The 26,083-nt window shown below is 38.0% G+C and overlaps 2 protein-coding genes across 4 annotated transcripts in view; both read right to left on the reverse strand.

The window, feature by feature from the left end:
* Positions 1-996: 996 nt before the first annotated feature.
* il13ra2 (interleukin 13 receptor, alpha 2) lies at positions 997-12,734 on the reverse strand. Of its 3 annotated transcripts, none has more exons than XM_046038815.1 (10): positions 12,415-12,734; positions 12,086-12,202; positions 11,605-11,756; positions 10,729-10,885; positions 10,504-10,624; positions 9,946-10,130; positions 9,588-9,742; positions 8,423-8,570; positions 2,023-2,140; positions 997-1,926 (listed from the first exon to the last, which is right to left on the reverse strand). In XM_046038815.1, the coding sequence occupies exons 2-10, from the start codon at positions 12,174-12,176 to the stop codon at positions 1,839-1,841; spliced, it is 1,215 nt and encodes a 404-aa protein (XP_045894771.1). In that variant the 5' UTR covers positions 12,177-12,202; positions 12,415-12,734; the 3' UTR covers positions 997-1,838. The 3 variants fall into 3 exon arrangements, with proteins under 3 accessions (XP_045894771.1, XP_045894773.1, XP_045894772.1); XM_046038816.1 differs by lacking the exons at positions 997-1,926; positions 2,023-2,140 and adding exons at positions 5,574-5,925; positions 6,276-6,351; XM_046038817.1 differs by lacking the exons at positions 12,086-12,202; positions 12,415-12,734 and adding an exon at positions 11,870-11,985.
* Positions 12,735-18,490: 5,756 nt separating this feature from the next.
* lrch2 (leucine-rich repeats and calponin homology (CH) domain containing 2) overlaps positions 18,491-26,083 on the reverse strand; it is a 36,608-nt gene continuing 29,015 nt past the window's right edge. Inside the window, exon 21 of the mRNA XM_046041016.1 lies at positions 18,491-24,508. Coding sequence (XP_045896972.1) covers positions 24,389-24,508 — 120 coding nt within the window. The 3' untranslated portion in view covers positions 18,491-24,388. The remainder of the gene's footprint in view (positions 24,509-26,083) is intronic.

Genomic DNA, 26,083 nt, shown 5'->3' on the forward strand with positions numbered 1-26,083 from the left:
TGCTATCCTATCAATATGGGCCAACATTTCTAAAGAATGCTTTCAGCACCTTGTTGAATCAATGGCACGTAGAATTAAGGCAGTTCTGAAGGCGAAAGGGGGTCAAACACAGTATTAGTATGGTGTTCCTAATAATCCTTTAGGTGAGTGTATATGTATGTATGAACTGTTGGGTGCCATAGATTATCTGAACACTAGAGGGCAACATGTGCTGTAATAAAAATGCAGTGTTACCTATTCCTAACTACACTCCACAGTATGTACTGTACACTCAAAAGCAGGTTAGCTACACAAGTAAATTAAGGAAACATCATTACAAATAATTGTCTGTTGACTAGCACTGAGACTGCTGAGGTTGACTTACGGGAAAGGTTGTAAAAGTATTCTGATTCTGTGGAAATACAAGGGAAATGTTGAAAGAAATCTGATAAGATCACAGAACAGAAACATTATGTGCAAAACATTATGTTAGAGATTTCTATCATTGTACCTGTTTACACAAATATATAATTTAACTGATAAAACAAATAGATCATGTTATTTCTTTTAACAAGAAGCATGCAAAGTTAATGATGGAAGCTCACTCTGACAATTCTCTATTAGAATGTTTCATCTTTTGAAGTTTTATGGTGACTTGGTGAGGAGTCTTCCGCTTTACCCTTAATAACACACTGTTAGCTGAGGTAGACACTTTCTTCATGTCATTGTATCCACTTAATTTTTGTTAATAAACCATCTTTAAATTATTTACAATACCACAGCTAATTGTGCTTTCAACAGTAAGCTTTATTTGAAATAGGCTATAAAATGAAACACAGCTGATATCCAGCAGCTGGTTAGACACTGTGTTTTTTTAAATTCCATATTATGCCTTTAATAACAATAACCCAAGATATTGTCCTTGGGTCAGACTTGTCTTGGCCTGCACATCAGTACATAAATTGACAAAAAGTATTTGAAAAGTAAACTGTGTTTTTATTTATGTGGACACTAATTTTCACTACCTAAAATATCACCCGTGAAATACTGAGGTGAGGTACATTATGAACATAAAAATTCCATTAGACAGTATAGTATACTGTGTAAATACATTCTTGCATAAATGTTTGTTGCACCCAAAAATGGCAACAAAAATGCAGTTATAGAAATATTGTTTTGCAGTTATGATACGTTATAATTTAAACTCTCAAAACTGGCAAGGAGCTGTGGCATTAAAAAACCTGACACACTAATTTCTTCGGTATTAAACCATTTAAAGAATACTGGATTTAGACATAATAATAAAGGCTTTGTTGTCTGAGCTAACTGACAAGAGCTGAGGCAAAGAGTAAATAATTAAACACAAAAACATAAAACAGAATTCAATAAAAACTGTAACTTCTCCACAACATGAAGTGGACCAGTGCCGACTGAATCAACAGGCAAGAGATCTGGCAAATAGTAAAACACCTACAACACATTTCCAAAGAACAAGTAATTGTTCCTGAACACAATATCTGGAAATTAATCTCTGCTGACTAAAGCAGATGGCAAATGTTTTAGCAAAAAGTAAACAACCAACCACAAAACTGCCATAAACATTGATACTTTCTCCATAATGTAACACTTCCAGTTAACATGAAATCTTGGAATAGATCATGTAAATTCAAGCAATTGTATTTATAACTACTACATAATATGTAAAATCTTCACTAATGTTTTAGCAGTGGCATCTTTGTGAGACTCACTGTGTTATTTTCAATCAGATACCCTGAAAAATGAGAGATGGGGAGTGCAACAATAAAACATCTGTCAGACGTGCTCTTTGAGAGCAATGAGGTGCAGGTTTTCTGGCCTTTTTAGGCCTCCATCACTGTAAGAACTGGATTTCTGGCAAACAGGGTGGTGAGCAGAGAGTCTGGCTTCTTAACTTGTCTTGATTTCCACCTACAATAGAAGCACAGTTTGGAGTGAGCTTACCTTCTGATTTCTTTGTACATCTAGTGTGTGCATCCTATATGTGTTACATGTGTTTTTACTCACACTGTGAGCACTGCCCACGCACACAGCGACAGCACCAGTACGGCAATGATGGCGACAGCGATATATACATAGACAGGTACCATGTCCCATTCTAGTTCAGGTGCGACTTCTTTCTTTTCTGAAACAAAAGTTAATACAAACACATGAGGTTGGATTTGCTTACAGTTTGTTTACATATCCATATCATCTATCCTAATAATTAATCTTACAAAGACATGTTAACTACAATCTACATAAATAATGTCCAAACAAAGCAGAAATGATTTCTACACATTTTTGTTATGTTAGTGCTGTATTACAGCATTTTTTGTTTGACATCTTTAGAGGGTAGACTGATGACTTTCACATCCTCTTTCTTTGAGCCCTCTTTCAGCATCCAAAGTTGAAGGGGACTAAGCAGATATACAGATATACAGTATAAATTGTTCACCTGGACATGGATGTACAAATGTCGATGTGGGTGTTTTAAAAGCAGAAAGTTAGAATCTCATAGTCAAGCTGCTCAAGTACATAGCCAAAAAAATAGATTAGATGTGTCACTATCCAAATATTTGCAGACTGCACTGCAGATTAAAGGGAGAGTAAGTGTTTCTGCAGAAGGATTGTTGATATTTGAACTCAACTAACAAACACACCCCTCCCTTCAGTCCACCTTCAGAAGCCCCGTCCCCCAAATTTTAAATCTCTGAGGTTTCTCCAGCGTTGAAACGCCTTCACTCTTGCCTGGTCATATAACTTTGTTTACTGTTTATACTCTTCAGGCCTTTTCCTCTTTGGCTGTCCAGCATGTTCAAGTGTGTCTGTGTATAGAACTCTCTCTCCCATGGCCCCCTCCACCCCATCCCTCCTGTACACAAGCACTAATGCCACCTGTTGCTGACTGGCTGGAACAATGTTGTGGGGAAGGTCCACACCACTTTCTTTGTTTACCATTTACAGAGGCAGGGCAGGGTAGGAAAACCAGATGTTTTTTCAGAGCACACACAAAACGGAGAGCTAGTAAACCATGAGGAAATATTCACTGAATTTAACCAAAAAGATTACATTAGTACATTTTATTATGCTTTGTTTAGCTAAGATTCCATTTTACAAGAGACTTGAGAATAAATTACATTTATTCAACATTACACATTCACACACACATAGACACAAGCTAAAAAATCAACAAGATGAAGATGAACATTAAAGTCCCTGAGTGTGGGTGTTGATTGTTTCTAACTTCACTTTTCACCTAACTCATGAAAAAGTGTGATAGCAGTCTTGAGTAGAATTGGGTTGATTTATAGCCTAATTAAACATCAAATACTGATCGTTGTGTAGTTCTCTTGCTCCAGCATTGGTTGCAGGTTATCTCTACATTGTGTCAATAGCGTTGTTATAGCCACAAAGTAGCACTCATGCTCTTTTCCCCTTTTTGTTTGGTTTGTGTGGTTAGTGAAAGTTACAATCACAAGGACAGGGATCTGACAGATGTGACACTGTACTGATGAAATAAGGAAAAATAAAAATTAGGTAAAAGATCATGATTTACCCACTGTTGCATATCCACAGTTGTTGTGTTTTTCCTAATGACAGACAGGTGACTTCATGAACAAAAATAATTAATTTTAGCGTTGTGTTTTGATTTTCACGTGTTAATATTCATTGACACTGAATGTACCGGTAGCCCCTCCAACACACACACACACACACACACACACACACACACACACACACACACACACACACACACACACACACACACACACAAATTTCATTCATTCTCATCTGATCACCCTAATTATAATAAATCAATTGACATCCAGTGGTAGTGGAAGTGTGATGCCCACAAGAGTGTGATCACATTTGTAGTATTTGATTTTATGGTGTAAAATCATCTAAGATGATATCTGTATTTTATTTCCTTTATTTGAAGAGGATTTTATGTGCAGAAAAATAAGTAAAATGGCTTAAAAGTGTGAATGGTTGGCCTGCTGTAGCAGCCTACCGGCAGTGTGAGACTGGTTTACCTTCAGGGACCATGATCAAGAGCGCATGGCCACGTCCCTCTGTCTCAACATTTTTCCTGTATTTCGGTAATGTGTTAAAACATCACATAAATTGCTGTAGTTTGTTAGCTAAGGCTGAGAGATAAGTTGAGTTCAAGTACAAAAGTAAAATGACCAGGTTTTGGAGATATGGTTAATGAGCATGTAAGATGCTAGCTTGGGCCACACGTCTTCACTATTTTGGGTTAGAGTAATACTGGCTAGCTCCATAAACTATGTAGCATGTTGTAATATTCTGAAATTGTGTTATTTGTAAAACTGTATTGAAAATGCTTTAATTGTACACATATTTATATGTTTAGTGATGAATACAGTTATACTGTCAGCAAGTCATATCTCACGTCTGTTGCACTGCAGTAACAGCCAAAAGTATTTGGACAGATGAATGTATGAATGGAAATGGAGGATGTAAAATGAGTATATTTTTGGGTTTCGAATTTTATTGTATGTTATGTTAAGGACATGAACAATGTGTCAAGGAAGAGAAGACATGTACAGTACTGACAAATGCTGGTAAATTGAAACAAAGACGATTCTGATGGTATAAAGGAAATGTACATTAATAAATAACTGCAGAGATTTCAGCAAAGAAACAGCACGTCTCTCTGTCTCACCATTTTTCCTGTATTTCAGGACACATATAGCTGCCTATGGGTTCCGCAGCTCGGTACAGCCGCACAAACATACAGGATATCTCCATAAGTCAGTGGAGATAGTATAGTGGATTGTACTGTATATATTTTTTTCTGTTTTGAAAGGAGAACAAGTTTGTTCTGGTATAAGAATACAATTTGAATTTTATTTATTGTTGAGGGATGTTTTTAACTAGGGTTTTGTTGGATTTGCTCTGCTTTCATTATTTGTAGGTGGTGGGTAGAGAGGATGGTTAGATGATTAGGCGACCCTCACCCAGGTGACTGGAGTTCGGTTGCCTTGTGAAACAAAAACCCAATATCAGTTTTTGTTTTTTATAGTATTATTAGCGTTAGCTAACTACTGTTAGCAATAATTTTTGGATTTTTTGTGTTTTGTAGTGTTTATTTTTAGCCTTTTAGGTAGTGTTTTGTAGCGTTTCATGTAGCCTTAGCTAGATAGCGTTAGCATTTTTTGTTAGGGTTAGCGTTAGCAACTAGCGTTAGCAACCTCCCCTTCCAAAGGTTTTTAGGCAGTTGCAAAAAAAGAATCATTCTATTGGCCCCTTTTTTCTCACACAAATTAAGGAGCTGTGCCCTGCAGTCCTTGCTGTGGATAACCCCCACTCTATACCTGAAAAGTGTAGACACAAGGATACTGATAAGACATCCAGATAGTATGATCTACCAGTGGTGCAATAAAGACATGGTTATCTCCTGTGCTATTAAAGTGCCTCAGTCAGTGTTACCTCAATTAACTTCAGTAACTGTACCGTTCAGGTTGTATTTCTACACTTTTGTAAACTAAACATTCAAAGAATACTTCTACCTTGACGGTTGTTGAAAAGTTACATCCTTCTCATAAGAGCCATTTGTGCTTGTTATGGTACATCTGTGAATAATGTACATTCAACATAAACTTAAATAATAAAGATTTTTAAACTGGATTTACATAGAGAGAGAGTCTACAAGACTCCTTCGAAGAAGCATTAGGGTGCTTATCAATTTGGTTGATGTTGTCTGTAATATGTACAAACAGAGATTTGAAATCAATCAAATTACCCCAAATAAACTGACAGAAAGTGCAATTGGAACAGCCTTCTATTATTATTATTATCACATCTCCAAATTGTTCAGGATGTTGCCAGTACTTTCTGAAGCCTAAATTCAAGATGAAGCTTAATCCTTCCCTCCAAAGGACCAGACCATGGAAACATCTGTGACTGTTAAAAAAAAGAGGACAAATTAGAAATTTAGTACATATAGTGATTTTGGTTTGTTTGAAACAGACAATGATGTTTTAATGCTGTCTAATATGCTGTCTCATTCTAATGTAACACATTAGAATAAGATGTCCACAAAACAGCATTTATTGTCAGATTATATGTATTTTCTATTGCTCTCAGTAAAAATCTTAATGGATTATTACATAAAAACCAACAAAACCCTCTTTAGCTCTAAAAATGGTATGGAAGAAATTAAACTCAAATTAAAATTGACATGACCGTGAAAACATGAAAACATGCAATTTATGTTTTGCAATATCATAAAGTAATATGAAAATTAAACCTACTATTTGATGACAACATCGGCGTCTTCCAGTTGGGCTCCACAAAGTTAACGTGACTCACAAGGACTTGTTGATGTGGCTTTGAACAAAAAAGTTGCTTTACAGCTTAGTCACCTACTTGGAACACACTGAATAGATCCTTCAGGAATGCAGTATTAAACACAAATCTCCCAGGAATTTAAATGCATGATTTCATAAACACTCAAATCAAGGCCTTTTCTATTTCTGTGACACATTTAAAGGGTGTAGGGTGTTTTAGCAGGTTGCTTAAATGGTTACAGTCAGTTTGCGCCTCACACAACTTAGTTTTAAGTGATAATTTTAATCTTTTCTAAGAGTGTGCATCATTTTTTAACAGAGATGGCATTCGCCCCAGTCCAAAGGGCACCTGTGCCCTAGCTCCAAACATTGTTCACGCTGTCTCCACAGCCATGCACACGTTACGAATCATTCCTGCAGAAGGGCTGCAACTAACGATTATTTTCATTGTTGATTAATCTGTCGGTTATTTTCTCATGAAAATGGTGAAAAATGTCAATCTGTGTTTTTCAAAGCCCAAGAAGATGTCCTCAAAATGTCTTGTTTTGTCTACCAAAAAGATTCAGAATACTGTCATGTAGGAGCAAAGAAACCAGAAAATATTCACATTTAAGAAGCCGAAATTTATAGAAATATTATCAAACTAGTTAGCGATTAATTTAACAGTTGACAACGAATTGATTAATCGATTAATCTTTGCAGCTCCATCCCGCAGCACACCTGGACACACCACCAGTCACTGAACAGAACTCTTCCTCACTGCCATTAACATTCTCCATCTGGCAAGATATTTGGCAAGTACTCGACCATTACACAAAACAAATGCCCTTTAAGCTCTTTCTATTGGTCATCCAAAAGGAGGTTGTTTGAAGAGTGGAGGCAGGAATGTTGAAGACCAACTTCATCACTAGGTGAATTATCATTTATGAAAAGTTTTGATCTGGTTTCCAGATGTTTCACAGCACTGAGACTGCCCTGTTCAAGGTCACCAACCTGCAGCTGATGATGGCATGTACTAAGTCCTTGCACTCCTAGACCGTAGCTCCGCATTTGATACAACGTATCACAGCATAATGTTAGACAGACTGAGGCACTGGTTGGGGTATCGGGTACATTCTTAGAACGGTTACCTGTCTCTGTGAACAACTGTGTCTCTTAATTTTCTTCTGTAAAGTAAGGGGTCTTTATATGTCCTTACCCCTGGGCACATTATACATAGACATGGTCTCTCTTTACATTTTTATGTTGATGATAATTGCCCGTAACTTAATGAGTTCACTTAATGACTGCAACACTGAGATCCTGGTCATTGGGTCCCAGCACATGGCAAAACAAATTCTGCCATCTGCTGGTTCTCTACTGGAACACATTAAGACTCTTGTAAGATATCTTGTCATCTGGTTTGACAGTAATTAAAGTTATGGGCAGCACACCACAAAGCTTGAGCAATCATGTTTTTATCATCTTAGAAATATATCAGAAAAATAATCTTACTTTTAAAGACACAAAGACCATTTCACACTCCTTCATTTCATCACACGTGGATTATTGCAACAGCTGCTTTACTTGCCTGAACCAAAAATCTGTTGATCAACTCCATACTGAACAGAACTCTGCTGCCAGGTTTTTAACCAGAACACAGAAACGTGAACACATCACTGTTGTTTTAGCTTCTTTACGTTGGCTCCCAGTATGTTTTAGAATAGATAGTAAGATTTTACTGATTATTTTTAAGGTTCATGACCTCTCTCCTTGCTATATCTTAGTGCTGTATGCGTCAGCACATACTTCTTCTCTTTTGTGTGTTCCAGACGTCCTGGAAAATCTTGCCTGAGGCAATCAGGCTGGCTGAGTCAGTGATCTCCTTTAAGTACCTTCTTAAAATATACTTTTATTGGAGAGCCTGATCCTGATTTTAGTTAAGTTTCAATTATCTTATTTTTGTTTTCAAGATGGTTTTATGACTTGTGTGTTTTGTTTTGTTGTCTTTTTGAAGCACTCTGTAACGTGAACTTTAAAAAGTACTGTATTTGTAAAGGCTAGTATTACATGGTGACAAGTTAATACTGGTGATTTTAGTGCAATACTGTGGTAAAAGGAAACATTATTACCTGGGCGGCATGTCGGAGGACTCCACTCACTCCAAAAACTTTTATCGGCACAATATTTATGCAGTTTGGACCGAACCCTGAAGCAATGTCTCTCATTGTCGCCGATGGAAGACAAAGTTAGGCTGGTCTGTTTGGTTAAAATCAGCTCCTGTAAATAATAAAAATAAGTAGGGAAATTATCTAAATATAATAAAAATTAGAGAGTTAGCACTGCATTATAGCTGCATTAATTAAAATTTTTTCTATGTCAGCAGCATCTCCCTATACTTGACATTGATTGGCTTATTAAACAGCGGGTATCTTTGACAAGAATGAATGAATAAGAAATGAACATATGCATATTTGCCACTATATTGTTATTGTTATGGCATTACTACCTGCAGCACCAACTATACTGAAGGCTAGTCGCAATTAAACGTCTTCGTTGCACAAACAGGACAGGAGAAGACCCCAAGCAATCCTTCTGCACCTCCGTTTGAGGAGTGACCAAAGAGATGGATGGCAGAGTGCTTCTATAATGTCCCTCTGTTTGAAAAGATGCTGTCACGGGAGATTTATAATTGTGTCCTTATGTCAATGCATTTCTCCGTTTCCGGTTTATACGGCAAACACCGAACTTCCTGTAAATATTCTGAAAGTCCGAACCATCCAAAAAATGCTTTCACACCAGAAACGAACCGAACCATGGTTCAGTTTGATCTGGACCGAGACTACTTCTTTTTGTCAGACAGTGGTCTGTGGGAGGTTTCACACCTGCAATTTTGAAAACTGAAAAGTCTGAATGTCCGGACTAAACAAGGTAGGTGTGAAAGCCCCTTCTGGTTCATTGTTTTGGTTAAATGGTACATAGTGCATTAGGTTCAGTCCCACCACTATCATCAACTGCGTTAGGCAGCAGTTTTTAGCTCTGAGAAATCTGCTATACACTACCTGCCAAGCATTAACCCAGATAGATTTCTCAGGAGTCAGTGGATAAATCTGAGCTAAAAGGTCACTGAATATTGGACTGTTATCTGGTGACCACAAACACAATGATCATGTTCCTCAATGTGTGTTAAATGCTTACAATGTGTTAAGAAAAAGAAAGAGGTTGTTGATAGCATGTCATTATATTTTTTGTCTTAAGCCTCATAATTTTTATACAACTGGGTTTGTTAAAACCTACCAATGCAATTTTTCCATCAGGTCCCTCTTGATTGTGTTCCACCTCCCATTCTAGGCAGTGTCCAGGAACCCTGCCAACAGGATTGTCCCAGTGTAGTTCCAGCTGCGTGTCTGGACCTGTTTGCAGATGCAGCTTCTCTGTAGTGTCAGGCTTCACTGCATAAACATTAAAACAAGGATGAGCAGATTACAGATTGTGACAGGAGGCTGAGAGGAACAGTAAGCAAATATTGGTGAGATAACAATGGAGCAAGAAAAGACCCCAAACATTGGGTCCAAACGTGAGGGCAATAATCACTTCTCCTCACTGAGTTTGCATGTTATGGCTGTACTCCTCCAGAAGGTGAACATTCATATACCGTGGTTTTGGATTTGCAGGGAGATGTATGTTGGTTTCAGGGGCCCTTCGGGAGAGGAACCATTTACACAGAAGCTGATATCAGTGAAATCGGGGAAAGACATCCCTGTGAAGTTGCAGCCACTCCTGACTCCACTCGATAACACGTATTTCGGGCATTCTTCTGCCTGTTCCATTTTCTTGTGCCTTGGGAAGATAAAGACCAGACACAGCTTAGATGGATGCTATCTGTTCTTCCAGTTTTGTTGAAAGCTGGTGAGTTTTGACGATGTTTACTTTAAGTTTATCATCAATTTAATTATTCAGGTGCCAGTGGCCTTTGCACTCAGTTGCATTTAAACTTTATATTAGAATCAACGTTATAGTGGCGTTTGACGAGAAGATCATGGATCACAAAAGTCGTTAGGATTTATCTTCTGAGGACCATGAAAGTCTGTACAAAATTTCAAGGGAATCCATCCATGGTAAGATCTCAGATAATTTGTTCTGGACCAAAGTGGTGAACTGAACTGACCTCTGCTGGCATGGCTAATAACAGTTTGATGGGCATATGACATACCAGAAATATAGACTTTGCTGTGAGTTGGCAGGGGTCTTTGGGCCTTTTCCCCAACTGCACTCCATGTACTTCATGTTATGATACACACAGACAAAATCCTGGACTGTGGTACCCACAACACCTATATGTGGAAAGGTGAATAAAACCAATCAATGTCAATTCATACATTTTTCCAAAGATCTCACTTTGATGTTTTTACTGTCATGTGTAACCTTCACGACTGACCTGTGCTGGAAGGTTTCTGGATCAGTTCGGTGTATCTTGCGCTCTTGGTCATAGTGCCGTTGGTGCAGGGTCCACTCAGCAAGGTGTACACTCTCACCCTAACATCTTTCATCAGATCAAATTGGACACTGTATGTCCTCCTATTCATCCTGACAGCCTGCCAATCCAGAAACACATGGACCATGTCATTCAGATTATATGATTTCCGGGAGACTAAGTGTTCTGGGAAAACTGACACAGTGCTTTCTTGCATGCTTGTATTCAAGGAGTATTATTATTGTTGTCAGTCAGTTGGGGGTTTTTTTAAACAAAATTTGACACTTCAGCCTTTAACTGGTGCCCTGAAGCATTCAAGCATCAGGCTGAAACTGTCGTGAGCAAATGTTAATATCCTGCCCAACAATAATACACAATTAGATGGTCTGGGTTCTGAAAAAATAATGTTCAGTAAGTCCAGGTCAAGCCTGATAGCTGCTTATTCGTTTCATATTTCTCTTTAAACATCTACAAATTGGTTGAAAGTCGTTGGACTGTATAAGGGTGTGAAAGAGCTCCATTTTTCATAGTCATAATTATCACTATAGTCACAGCCATTGTCATGAAATCAGACGTGGTCACTATGTCATCACTGACTGACTCCATATTGTGCCAAACTCCAGCATCCCTTAGAACATTACAATGGCTGTATTATTCTTTTAACCTTGCTTATGCATCCTTGTGTGGGCAGAAATAAGACTTTTATAAGAATTTTGTGGTCACTCCATTACTGATCAAGCATTTCCCGGTGTAATGACAGTATAGATCTATGGATCTGCCATCTGGCCTTTTCAACATTATTAAGATTATTAAGATTTTAATAAAATGGTAAGCACTTACAGTCCAACTGTCACTGTATGTGTTGAAGTACTCCAGTTGATACAGTTTTGGGCACTCTGTCATATTAATCAAGCTGGTTGGGGGGCTCCATGTAATCTCCAATTGTCCAAGATGTCCGGGGTCTAGTATCACAAGGTCCTCAGGAGGATCCACTGCAAGTGAAACGGATATTTATTTAGCCCTTCTAGCATGAATGTTAATGTTCAGTCTTCTCTCACCAGGTGATTAACAGCACAGAGTGCAACATCTCAAAATAATGTCACACCTCATTACTTGGAGACGTATGAAAAAAGTCGCACCCATTCTGGCAACAATTAAATTACAACAAAATAAATTCATTTTATTTTATGTTGTCTGGTTTCCACGTTAGGCTGCTATAAGGATTTCGGTTTGTCCAGGGTTAAGATGATCCGAGAAGAAACAAGTAAAGAGTAGCCTGCGACTGATGAGGTCAGAATAAAGCAAATACATCTGGGCGAACCTGTAAATCCATTGCAATGCACGCTCTCCCTCCAGGTCATTAAGAGCAGCATCAATGTCGCTTGTTGAGCCAGCCAAGATTTTATCGCCATCAGTTAATACACGTGTAGAACAAAGACTGAAAAAACAAAACACAAATACTTAAGAAAACTGAATTAAATAGCCTATGTGTTAATTTTCAGAACTGAGCTCACTTCAAAAGTCTATTATATACTGTTATTAATGAGATACAGATTTTCAGAATTACTTTGCCCTATGATACAAAACAAAAACATCATATTAAATGAAATATAACTAGATAAATAGAAGCTGTTAGACGAATGTACTTACGTGAATGTGAGTGAGCGTTTCTTTCTGAGGGAGGCTCAGGCGAGTTTATGAGACTGACGCATCGGGGTGTGTGTGTGTGTGTGTGTGTGTGTGTGTTTGTGTGTGTTTATGCGGTGGGGGGTGGCAATAATGCAGGCTTTAAAAGTGTCTCAGTTGTGTGTTTTTCCGGAACCGTATGATTCTAGTGAAAGAATCGGCAAGCCATTGTGCTGGCGTGAAGAAGAAAACGATTTGTGTGACTTTACACTTTTCATTTCGTGTTGGTTCTTGCCCTGACAATACGATGTGGTTGTGCTAAAAGATTCGGCCGAAATTCTCGCTTCACGAATCAGGAAACATTGAACGACTACATACTGTGCAGAAGTCAGCTGCTTTTAACAGAAAAACCACAGAGGTATGATCAGATCACACCTGTTTGTGCCTCTTTACATTGAATCCCTGTTTGTTTTAAGGTCTTTTGATTAGGGGAGACCGGGGATGGTTAACACTGGTTGTAACACGTCCAATTTCTCCAATCAGGAACAAGTTAGGAATCACTTTATTCACTCTGCACATGCTCAGTTTAGTTCTTATCCCACATGGGGAAAAGTAGCACCCTGCGGCAGCACAATCAATTCAGAAGGTAAAAAATAATTTTGACTTAAGAAAATATTTTTCTTCATTTTGTTTATTTTTATTATAGCATTGCCGGTTTTGTAGTTACTCATCAAACTTAAATCATGTTTATATATTATTTCAATATCATGTTTTATCATATTCTTTATTACATAATGTTACATTTCACCCCAGGGTATGTTACAATTCAACCAGAGTATGGGGTGAATTGTTAAGTTTTACTCCTTGTGTTTGAGACTAAACCATGCATATTCTGAGATACCAGTTACACCATTTAATAGCAGACACATGTTACTAGTATGTATCACAACACACTGACTTAAAAGAGCTCCAAGATACAGACAGAAATGTCAAGTATGTTACAACCATCCCCGGTCCCCTACTTTTAAGTCTCTTCATGACCTGGCTCAAGAAATTATTTTCCCTAATTTATCCAAGTAAATACAACGTATTGAATTGATTGACTTTAAATGTTTGAAGGACATGTTAGATTTTAAGCAAACTTTAAATTATTTATTATTACAAAAAAGCTTGATAAACAAATCTTTAAAATGATTAACTTCCACAAACAGTGATAAAATCAGTTGTCAGTGAGATTTGTCAGACTGAGTTGATGAAATCCTGTACCACCGCAGCAGTCTGTTTGGATCAAGGTATTTGCCTTCAAGCAGTTGTCAGCTGGAGACAAATACACCATCTACACTAGAAATAAAAAGCAATGAAAAAAAGATGTACAAACTTAAGCGTGGTAAATGCTTTTGTTTGTTTCTGTCAACAGCCTGGATTATGGTTGACAGATGAGATCAGCACTGATGTTTATCATTTTGTCAAACATTTGTGGGTAGATTTCTGGTGATAACTACATAATAATTGATCTGCATATTACCTTTTGTATGAATAGCCTAAAAATAACTAGTAACGAAAGCTGCCAGATAAAGGTAATGAAGTAAAAATTACAATTTGGAATTACTAAAGTAAAGCAAAGTAAAGTAAGTCTCTCAGAATTGTACTTAAGTATGGGGTGGTGATGGTACAGTGGATAAGACTTTGCCTTTGGTGTGAGATACCCAGGTTCAACTCCACACTGTGACACATTCATCAATGTGTCCCTGAGAAAGACACTTAACCCCTTTTTGCTCCAGTGGTGTGCGACCTCTGAAATAGCAATTGTAAGTTGCTTTGGATAAAAGTGTCAGATACAGCGTCAAGGTAGCGTTTAAACATGCAAGGTCAGTATGAGGGTTAGGCCTTCAAAATCATTTTCACCTATTCCCGCAAATTATTTGGAAAAGCTGTCTCAAAATCAGGCATGTTAGGACACAACAATCACAAAAAGGGTCCATGAAATCCTGGAGGGACTGCAATATGTACACAGAGCCTGAACCAACTGCGTGCATGGGAAGCCATTGAGGCGTAATGTCTTTGTTGCTGCTATAACTGGTTGTCATTTTGACTTACATGTAGACTTTTCCCATGACAACAGTGGGAATTAATAATTATAATGAGGAGGATTTTTCTCATTTGAGGGGAAATTAAGGAAATGCAGCAAGCAAGAGTGATATGGCACAAAAGCTTGTTTCACTGACCTCTTGTGGTTTGACGATTTAAATATGTTCCATCAGCCAGTGTTATTTACATTATTTCACAACCATTTCAGGTTTTGCAATTGCTAAATTTTTGATATGACATTTTCTCAGGAATTTTAAATATGAATGTCACTGACTTACAAGAGGCATTAAAGGTGGAGTAAGGAATTCTGTAGAAATCCAACACCATGACAAATATCATGATATAGAGCGAACAAAGACACAACAAGTAATGTAACTAAAGCTGTCTAGGTTATGGGTTAGCATACTGACTTTACAGTTGCTGCTGCAAAGCTAACATGCAGAGTGGACGAAGCAGTTTCCCAGAGCCAGCACAGCAGCTCCAGATAGTGATACTAACAACTCTCCTGCTACTATAACTAACTAACATAACAAAAACAGCATGTGTTGGCAAACTAGAAAGTGAGCTGAATGAACATGGGTTCCTACCTGTCTCAGTGTTTCTTGGAGTATTTCCTTTGTTTGGACTTCTGCTAGCGGTTCCATGTAAGCCAGAGTTTTCGGCACTGCTTAAAAAAATTGCATCTAGCTACAGTTTTCCTTTAGACATTAGTTAAACAAGCAAGCATACTGTAAGAATTGTAAGGCTTTAGTTCACAAAAAAAGTGACCCCCCCCCACCACCACCAATTGTCATTGTATAATTTGCACCCTGAACATAGGTCTCAATTCAGATACTTCCATTTGCACACTTACATGTAGTATACTGTGTATACTATGTACTTATTTGTGTAGTGTGTGAATTTTGACAGGGTAATGTTGTCTGAAATCCAACACAGCCATTGTGCACTTCCTGAACTGCTTTCTTCTCTTCTTTTTTTAATGGCGAATTGTAACCAGGCTGATCAGAGACTCTCACTTACCAAAATATCTTGACTTGATTTAAATTTGAGTAAATTTGATTTAAAATGACTGAAAATAAACAATCACAACCACTGCAGCTTCCTCAGCCGCCATTTTCACATGCTTAAAAATAATTCGGTGGTCCATCCCCTTTCGGTATGTAGCCACGATGGCAACTATTGAGGGTGAGAAGTGTCCTGCGTTGCACACTCAACTTTTTGGCCGTAATGAGTAGACCATCTGGGTTCACTAGCAAATGACATAATTGGCACTCATGCACTCAAAATAGCAAGTGAAAGTATGGAAGAGATGGAAGTAAATTGAGGCAACAGCAGTGATACATATGGTTCAGAGGCAGCTAAAACGACAAAACAGGACAGGTTCATCCAAGAAGCACACATCAGTCAGAACCACAGAACCAGTCATGCAGGCATTAGGATCAGGAAAAGCAAACAGGACTGTTCAGAAAGACTGCCAGGAGGTTGGAGAGATTGGCCGATCCACTCGGAAATAAATCAACAGTTTGAGCTGCAGACACAAGTGAGATTGCTCGGGATGGCAGCTCAGAAGCTGGAGAGACTAGTAGACCAGGTTGGGAGGACGACCTTGTGGCAGGAGAGACAGGGATCAGATCAGGAGGGGAAGCCCGGAAGCTGGAAACAAATAGGATTTCTTAGGGTAAACAATAAGACCACAGAAAACAGAATGAAGAGGAATCAACTGGTGCGGTAAGTTAGACAGACCTGAGCAGAGGCTAAGAGAAGGTAAGTCGAGAAACAGAGGTTCACTCTAAAAGAGAGGAACAAAGAGGAGGAGATAACAGACTTGGATTGAATACAGCTGGTAATAATCAGGAATCCGTGCCAAAATGATCTTCCTTTTCCCAGGACAAACACAGAAACCCAGGATGTTTGCAAGTACAGAGACAAGCTATCAAAACCTCATTAACACCACCTGGCAACTGGCTGAAGGTAAATACTAAAATCCAACCATAAAATTTTGTTATTATGGCCATATTACTGGACCAACTTTTGTTGGTGATTTATTCTTCTATTTTTTTTATCATGATAAAATGGTAGCTGACAGTTCAGGTGTCTGGCAAAAAAAAATAATTTAGAATAAGTGTGAACTAAGTGAAATGCGAAATCAAAAAAAAAACCACACCAGCCTCATCCCCAAATCAGAGTGCAGGACGGCGACCAGCATCGATTGCATAAAATATCCCTAACCTTACAACAAAATGTCCAAGAACAAGGCTCCCATGCCTCAAACCACCACAATGGCTGTACACAGTAATTACCTCAAGTCAGCTTAATGCGTTCATACTTAAAAGACAGTGAAGAATTGTTTGTTAAGAACTATGGTCACATAATCCACAAACATGAAAGAATAAAATCAGAAAATACTATACAAATCACTTGAAAAATCACTATGATTACTTAGCTTCAGTCTTGTGTTGATGAGAAATTATATTTTTCCTGGGAATAGGGTGATAGATTCCCAGGAAGAAGTAATTACAAGTTAAATACAGATTGAGCTCTGACAGGCAGAAAAGACTTTGACAGAGGAATGGAAAAGACAACCTCAGGATCAACCTCAGGCAGGGCTCGAGCAGTAAAACAAATATGACACTTGAGATAATGCAAAGCTCAACAGAGAAACAAAGACAAGTTAAGGCTGTGAGAAGCAGATTCAGAGAAGCAGAAACAGAAAAGTGCTCTGACTTGGAGACATGAACCAGTTCAGAATGGGAAACTGGAATAACACTGGGGAGGGGAACTGCAGACTGCAGGTGTTAACTGACACAAAGTTGCTTTTTACAGTTTTTCTCAGTTGCTTTGGTGCATTTCTCAGATCAGAATTGAAATTCTCAAAACTAATTGTTGAACCTCCATATCATCTCGTCACTTGTGCACATCATAAAAGCACTTTTGTCTTCAGTGAGAATTGAGCACACAACCTTAAACCTATAAGGCCTATGCTCTACCAAGTGAGCTAACCAATGATACAACAAATCACACTATAGTTACCATTATGGTTATCTCGAAATCAGGAGAAAATGATGAGTAAAAAAATATTTGATCAGGGCTTCCGTATATATATATGAATGTATATATAGTTAGACATTCTATACATGTCTATTAGAATTTTTTTGTAAATGTGTCCTGAATTGATGAAGATATCTGTTGTGATATGGAAGAGAATCTGTGATACAACAGGCAACAGTCCTGTCTCTTTCTTTTCTTCTTACAATGACATGCTCTGTCAAAAAAATTACAGTACGAACAGTAAAAGCATAGCTGTGATTCCTGTCCTCTCTCACTGCAACTTTGTACTGGTGAAAGTGATATATACCATACAAAAAAAGTGCAGCCTTGTGCATTTTCAATCATTGTCATCAAAATCTCAAAATGTACATCAGAAAATACTTACAGAGTACACTGTTATATTGACAAGATGGCTAAACATTTTGACTTGCTTGTTCATAAACAAGACACAAGGACTTGTCGTTCTGATGGCACTGACAAGTTCAATGACATAAAGATTTGCTTTAGAGAGATAGACTAAGGATTTTGAGCAAGTTATGGGCTTTTGCAGGTAATCCACTGTGTTGTGCTGTTTGTACTACCTGTTTTGAGAAATGCACTTACTGTTTTGCAAATGTTAAGGATGATTCGAGAAATGCACCGAAGCGACTGAGAAAAACTGTAATGTCAGTATTAGAAGCACAAGTTTATGCCATGTTGACAGCTGTTGATCTTTTTTATGAGTGTTACACATTAGGTGGTTGATTCTATAAATTACAACTTACTTTAATCACAATAGAATTCCAATTTCCACAATTTGTCTTACCATGCACATTGACCTGACTACCCTTCTAAAATTGGAGATCGGTTACAGGATAGTCACTAATGACAGTAATCCACAGCTGGACTGCAACCAGCTCATTATAAATAACTGGGTGTGTCTCAGAGCCTGAGGTGCATGTAATAAAGACATAACAGACTGATCTGCAAAGAGTTTGACTTTATTTCATATCAACCACGCTTGTTTTTTGTTTTTTAAGAAATCCCTGGAATTTATACAGATGATATGTACAGAGGTTCAACTTCAGCCATTCGGTTTTCTTGCATGCATTTGATTTGTTATAAAATACAAAAAGCTTATATGCATACATTTGAAATTTCTTGGCAGTGTAGTATTTAGACATGACTCATGTTTCTCCGTTTTCTTCACCAATACAGATTCTGTAGCGTCAGCACCACTACAGTATCTGTAGAGGTGCCGACTTCTCTATGTTGCAGAAGTCAGCATGTTCACTGCAGGTGTGGTAAAGGGAGTGTCTCTTAAAAGTAAAATGTACATTCCTACTCCTCAAAAACAAACAGACTTGCTCCCAGGCCTCATAAAATATCTTCCCGGAAACCTATTTTAAATCTGTAACACCAAAAAGACCACTATGTCCTCAGATGATAAGCTTTTTAAAAGACAGGTTCACATTTTTTCAAGCCTGTGTTACTCTTTCTTATGTATATTGAGTTATTAGTCACTACCATCATTCCTCCAGTCCATGCCGGCGCTGAAGAAATTCCTTTTTGATGGGATTCCAGTGTAAGGGATGGGGGACAAAATCCATTGTTCTCATTCTGCGTAAAAATACTTTCCAAAGTTCAGCCAAAGCTAATACGAGGCTTCAGATGTCTGAATTAGACAAATCAATTGGGTATCTTCTGAAGTAAGTTTTACTACGAAATTACCCCTTTGCGTTACTGTTCCTCTGCCACAGTTCAACAAAGAAACACTGTTCGTGGAAACACAATCAGGGAATTTGCCTGGCTCAGACTGCTGAAGCCTTGTATTGGTTTTGGCTGAATTCTTTTGAAGGATTTCTTCACGGCCAGTATGAAAAGGCAGAACAACTTCAGCCACCAAACACCATGTCAGTGTATTTATGGGCATGTAATGAAATAATAGTGTGTGTGTGTGTGTGTGTGTGTGTGTGTGTGTGTGTGTGTGTGTGTGTGTGTGTGTGTGTGTGTGTGTGTGTGTGTGTGTGTGTGTGTGTGTGTTTCATCATTTAGGCTCAATGCCATGAGTTGCATTTGTATATGTCTATAGTGTTAGTATAGTGGCCATAGTAAAGCTTTTGCTCAAACACTGAAGGCTGCGATGAAAGGATGCCTTTGTGATTTGGCACTTGGTTAATTTACAGTAAAAAAAACTTTATGCAGGTAAAACAAGAATAAGGCATCAGTGTGGTGACCTATGATAACATAGCAACACTGCATACAAACAGAAAACAAACAGAAGTCACAGTTGTTCTGCTCTCCAACAGACCCAGATCCATCTCACCTTTCAGGGTGTCAAACACCCACAGGAAACAGCGCACCTATTCTAGTAAGCTGCTAGCTCGCACAGACATGAAAGGAAGGAGGGGGGAAGCTATTACAGATTCATTTGGACACTCAGCTCCAGCATGCATTTGCCAGCATGTGTGTAAATTAATGACGGTAATAAAAGATAAACACTAAAGGCAATTACAAAGAATAAGCACAGGATCAAAACTAAAACAAAACACCATAATATTCACTTGAATAAAAACATGCAGAGATATAACATGCCCAGGCATGGAGTGCGTGATAACATGGACATCATGAAATAAATCTAAAGGGGTGAGTCATGCCACTTACACCAGCTATACAATGAAAGACAGCTGTGGGTTGTTATTTTTACAAGAACAAAGAGCTGTCAGGGCGTGTGATGGTCAAAATACTATCCTCCTAAATTTCTCCCATCACATATTGTGGAAAAACTTTCATACAATGTTTGATCCACAAAATAGGCTCTGTGTGGCATAATTTTTTTTCAACCTTTTGTGATTAATTTAGTGCTAGTAACATGAAAATGGATCACATTTCAAACTTTGTCCCAAAGTGGTTAAACTGTGAGTCATTTAGAAAACTCAAGACAATGTGCAGTATGATACAACAGTGCATACACACGTAGACACTCTTGATACTTTGTAAGCATCAGAAACCAATTTCAACTTTTGATCAGAAAAGAATCTAAACCCCAACATTTGACACAGCAAACCTGAGGTAGGTTACACATGAGTGAAATTTCTTCATTGTCTCTAAACCTGTAACTATAGACAGGCGAAGATCATGAGAAGTTACAATGCTACCTTCTATGATAATGCCTTTGCTGTGTGACTTGTTCGGGTATAGCCAGCCAGCTTCTGCAATGCTAACAATGCACTGTGTGCTACAATTTTGAGTTTATTTCCAGATTTGACATCTGCTTGTGTTTCATAAAACATTTCACATGGTAATAAATGCAGTCAATGTGTTCAGTAGATGCAGCCCACTGTTGTACACTTTAACTGACTTTTTTTACTCTAGATATGTATATCCTTTAAAAAGCTGCATGTTTGATGAATACATGCGGAGCATAAAAGATGTCCTGTCTGCAGCAGCAGAAAAGAGTGTAATGGGCAGGTCATCATAACAGTTCATAGGAATTTCCCGCATTAGGAACGGGCATATGAGATTCTGAGAGGATGTGACCATATTTTACACTGGAGGCCTGATAACCTGGAAGACCTGTATTATTTTGTATCTCTGTGGTATCTCTTCTTTGGAAAATGATGGCACAAAGTCAGTCATCCGTTCTCTATTTCCATACAGAGAAATCTGAGCTTCTGAGGAAGAATATTTAATATCCACATCTATGTGACACACACGTGACATGTACAATGACACACAAAGAAATAACACGTAAAAGCTGATTCTTACTAGTCATACCAGACTCAGTGAACTAAACCTCAAGTCTATGTACTGTAAACCATAGAGTTGTTTAACATTGATCATCAAGCTCAAACTTAATGCTCCCTCAGTACTGCATCCATTCAGAGCTGTAGCTCATCAGCAAAAAAGCTGCTTATGTAACACAAAATCTAAAACATCCTCTGAAAAACAGAAGAACAGGGAAATTAATTGTTAAAAACTTGTGGATTTAAAAAAAACAGGACTTTATAAACTTAATAGTGTAATTACATAAAAGTGCAATACCCTTCCTTTAAGGCACAATATGTCATGTTTTTAGATGTTACAGTGCTGTTTAACATGATGATATTTGTGGACTTTCAAGGTGTTTAAAGCTGGAGTGCGGGACTTTTACATATAAATGATCGTCCTTTACATTGAAGCCCTCGCCAAACAAGTTCAAACGGTGCTGATTAAGCCTATCACCGCCATGCAACTCTCTATGTATTTACAGTATACCAGAGTTTTTAAGTCTAGTGTCTGTGATGTTCCCATGCTGTCGCAGCGGTAATGATGCATTTGGAACCAAAGCAATCAACAGCAAGGACAAACATGGATAACCATTGGTGTGGCTTTTCCTCACTGGAGAGCGTTGAGGGAAGAAAGGGTGCTGATGCCACATTACTGTCTTGGACAGGTTTGTATTTGTCAAATATTTTGAGTAAACTATGTAGCTATTACATTTACTCTATCTAAATAATGGATCACTGTCTTGTAATTTTTGTAACTATGAACTGAACTCTGAAGTCAAGCCTGGGGGGAGCTCACCTGCAGGCATACGTCATGAGCGCACATTAACAGTGTTTGTGTGTTTACTCTCACTGCCAGAGGGGGAGACAGTAGCCTACTGTTGTATTTCAAGGTGTTTCAGCTACACAAACAATACACTAATGTTGGTGTATCAGTAGCATTTAGCAGTGTAGTAATTTTGCATCATAATTAGGTATGTCTTCACTAGACATCAACATTTTGTGTCAGCTACAGGCAGCCAAAGCTGAACTAGCAGAGCTTTTGCCACTGGCAGAGGTCATTTAATTGATGCCATATGAACATGTCACTATAATAGAGGTCCATGCAGGCTATGAAGTCTTCAGGTGCATTTTCAAAAACAGTATAGGTCTACTCTGAGTACTCTGATGTACTCTTTATCTGAAAAATGTTGCATGAAATTCCTCTGTTTCATTTGACGAACATTTCTATCCTACACATTTGAGTAGTGTGTTTAAATTAACTTCTGATATAATTAACTCATAATGTGCCTCTCTTCATCTTCCGCTATCATTTTTGTTTTTTCACATGTTGGAGACCTACTTTTAAAAAAATGGTGCACCGCAGCTGCCTGAACTAACATGCCAACCAGCTGACAATAAGTTTGATTTTGCCCGTAGGACTAATAATCCTTAAATGCAGATTTAACCCATGGTTAAATTAAACACAGTGCATCTTTATGAGGAGATAACAATTCTGTTTTAACTGTCACATAACTTGAATTTTCAAAAATACACTCTAAAGTAGGCCTTTGTGAATGTGATCAACTCTTGCGTAATGTTTGCCACAGAATAATCCCTTTCATGCTGTCAACACTGTTGTCATCTCTAGTGACAAATGGTCTGAAAATATTTACCAGTGTCAACCAATTTCAAATGAAAGCAAGTGAGACTGCTGATACTAATCCGTCTAAAACAGCTGCTTTCAGACCAGGATCAAGTTGTACCACACCTGAACAAGTAGTCAGGGCTAAGATGCACAAAGCAACAACATTTAAATATAAAACAAATGAATAAATACATAAAAAATTGAATTTCCCTGAAATAATGCATTTTATCGGAAAGCATATATAGCAGGGCCTGGCAGTAGGATAAGATATTCGTGCCATGTGTGGAAGGTTTGCTAGGGTGACATAGCACCACTAAGCAGCACTGAACCCCTTTCTGATTCAGAGGCGCTTCACTCAGAACCCCCCCACTCACAAACACATAAAGTATAAACATGTTTCATCTGAGGTTATGCAAAGCAGTAAAATCCTAACTGCTTTGCGTCTAATATGGCAAACACATGCTGTGAGCTCCACAAAAATGGCAAGTTATAATTGGCAATGACTTGAAAGAAAGTATAAAAGCATATTTTTCAAAAACAGAAACCTTTGAATGTACAATGAAAAAAAATGCTACTAAAAAGGACCGTCGTGCTTATGGCCACAGCCACGCACATGTTCTCACAGTGGTTTCCCCTGGTGCATGAAGGTTTGTATTGAGAAATAACTTGTACGGAGTTGCACATGATTTACACAGAAGTTTATATATGTGAAAACCACACTAGAGTTTGAGATGAAAACAGAGCCTTGCATTCTCCCTCAAAAAGCAGTGGGGATGTGATGGTTCAAATGCAACGCTTGTCAAATAAGTGAACACTATTTATGAATCAGGTTTGACTGTTGAAGAAGCTATAATAGGGACCTAAGTAAAAAAAAAAACAACATGGAAAAACTAAATTCCACAAAAGAGAAACTCATGAGTTCAAGAACCCCGTGAGGTTAGTCAGTGTTTTGTGGCTGCGAGGCCAGTGTGCAGCTTAGTTCTCCTCGGTGAAAGAGTAAAGTTATATGTCTATCATCTCCTCACCGCAAATGTCTCCAATACCAGCATGGATATGTTGCCAGTACTGGCACTTGCATACCCAATAATCACTAAGCATGTTGAGAGGGATGTACAAGTCTTTCTATAGACCCATTGTCTTGTCTGTCTCTCCTTGGCAAGTCCAAACTGTGCAGCTCACATGGGAAACACACCGTCACATTGTTAGCCTGCACACATACAGGATGACCCCAGGAACTAGGATCAGGATACAAGTGAAAATGTGATGGACGAGAAGTGGGTGGCGGCTGACATCATATAAAGAGACAGAGGTTAGACTTCTCCCTCCTATCTCCTGTTTCAGTCAGGCAGAAGCAGACTGCCAAAGACCCACTGCCCACTGGGTCCTCGCCCCGAGGGGCTCTCTGGTCCCTGGCGATTGGGTGTGGGTTTGGGCTGGGGAGGGGGTTTGGCTGGATGACTGTAGGTTGGACGCAGCATTCAGGCTTGTGTCAAATAGCTGACAGTTGTGTTGGCTTCAGTGGAGGCAGATCCAGCAGAGCCTGGACAGTCACACCCACCTTCACCAGACCGCGCTCTTCTAGGATGTGATGGGGCAGACACAGCTTGTCCTGAGTTAGCAGAGAGATGTCTTTTGTCAGTTACACAAGAAAGAAGAAGGGTGTGGTTTACATTGCTTCTCTGCTCCCTCATTTTCTCAAGGGTTGGTTCAACCAACTTACAAAAGAAACATACTTTACCACTTGTGATATCTAACCACAGATTTATGCTCTGAGGTTTTGAGATATTCCTCTCAGAGATTTCTATGATATATTCTCATCACTGATTTTCAGATTGTGTTTAATTAAAATACATATAGAATTAAAATAATTGCTAGTTTTTCTTGTACTGAACTTGGCACTCTTTTAAGGATCTTTGTGGTTGCCTAAAGCACAATTATAAGATTCCCTGCACTCCAGCAATTCTGCAACAATTCTCTATTACACTGATTTTGCATGTCACTTTTTAAAGGACCAGTTCACTCAAAACACCCAAAAACATTTCTTTCTCACCACAAGAAATTCAGATTTATCATAATTACCATGCAGATGTTGTACCAGCAGCATAAATGAAATACCACTGAGCTCCAATCCAATTCTCAGTGACAGATAATACCAATTACATCAAAAGTATGGAAGCAAAATAAAGGCCACAAGGTTTGAATCTTATATGCAATTGAATAATTGTGAATTAAATCACTACTTTATAGGTTGCAAATAACACTGAATTTATAGCATTACAAAATTTACTTTGAAAAGGGTAATTTCAGGTTGTGCTATGTCAAAATCTAGATTATTTTGTTTTTGTCATTGTTAATAAATTAAGATTGGTCTGATACATTCAAGTGCCTAAACTTAAGTTGGTAATTTTCTTTTCTAAAAATGCAAGTCAAGTTAAAAAAAAATCTACTTCTTAAACTGGACTGGTGAAAATAAGGCACCAAAGTCCAAGATAAAAAATTCTAATTTGAAGATTTGGGCTACTGAGGGTAAGCAATCCAGCCAGAATAAAATTAATCTGATATGAAAGACACCATCAGGTTACATTCTGTCAGACAATGATCTAATCTGAAATTATAAATCCTAAAAGTTTTTGACAAAAACTTGAAATTACCTTCATCAACTTCAGAATTCAAACCACATAAATTCACATGGAGTATTTCACTGGTATACATTTAGTGGTATTTAAATGTCATTTTACATTTCACAATTTCCATAAGTATTTAGTTGCTTATAAAATTTAAATTATTATGGCCTTTTTGGGCTTTCATACAAACTACTAGTGTGGCTCAATGCCACTAGAGGTAAAAAATGTGTGTTTTTGTAATATGGGTAGTCTGACCCTTAATTAGATTTCTATCAGTAGTTACTGCAGTATGAGACATAAATAAGTGTCTTGTAGTAAGAATCTGAATACTTATTTTGAATACTTATTTGTCAGGCATAGCTTTCCATTAGCTATAGGACAAATGTTCCATCAGTTAGAGCCTCAGCTAAATAAATGTGAAAACCAGACCAGTGAGTGTGCATGACAGGACCTGCAAAAAGACTTTAGTATAGTCAGTCATCATTACTGTAGGTTTTCACTTTTGACAGCTGAAACATTAGTTCATAATAATATGAACAACACAACACAAAGTCAATACA

Source organism: Micropterus dolomieu, linkage group LG23 (assembly GCF_021292245.1).
Source record: "Micropterus dolomieu isolate WLL.071019.BEF.003 ecotype Adirondacks linkage group LG23, ASM2129224v1, whole genome shotgun sequence".
In the NCBI taxonomy this organism is placed as follows: Eukaryota; Metazoa; Chordata; class Actinopteri; order Centrarchiformes; family Centrarchidae; genus Micropterus; species Micropterus dolomieu.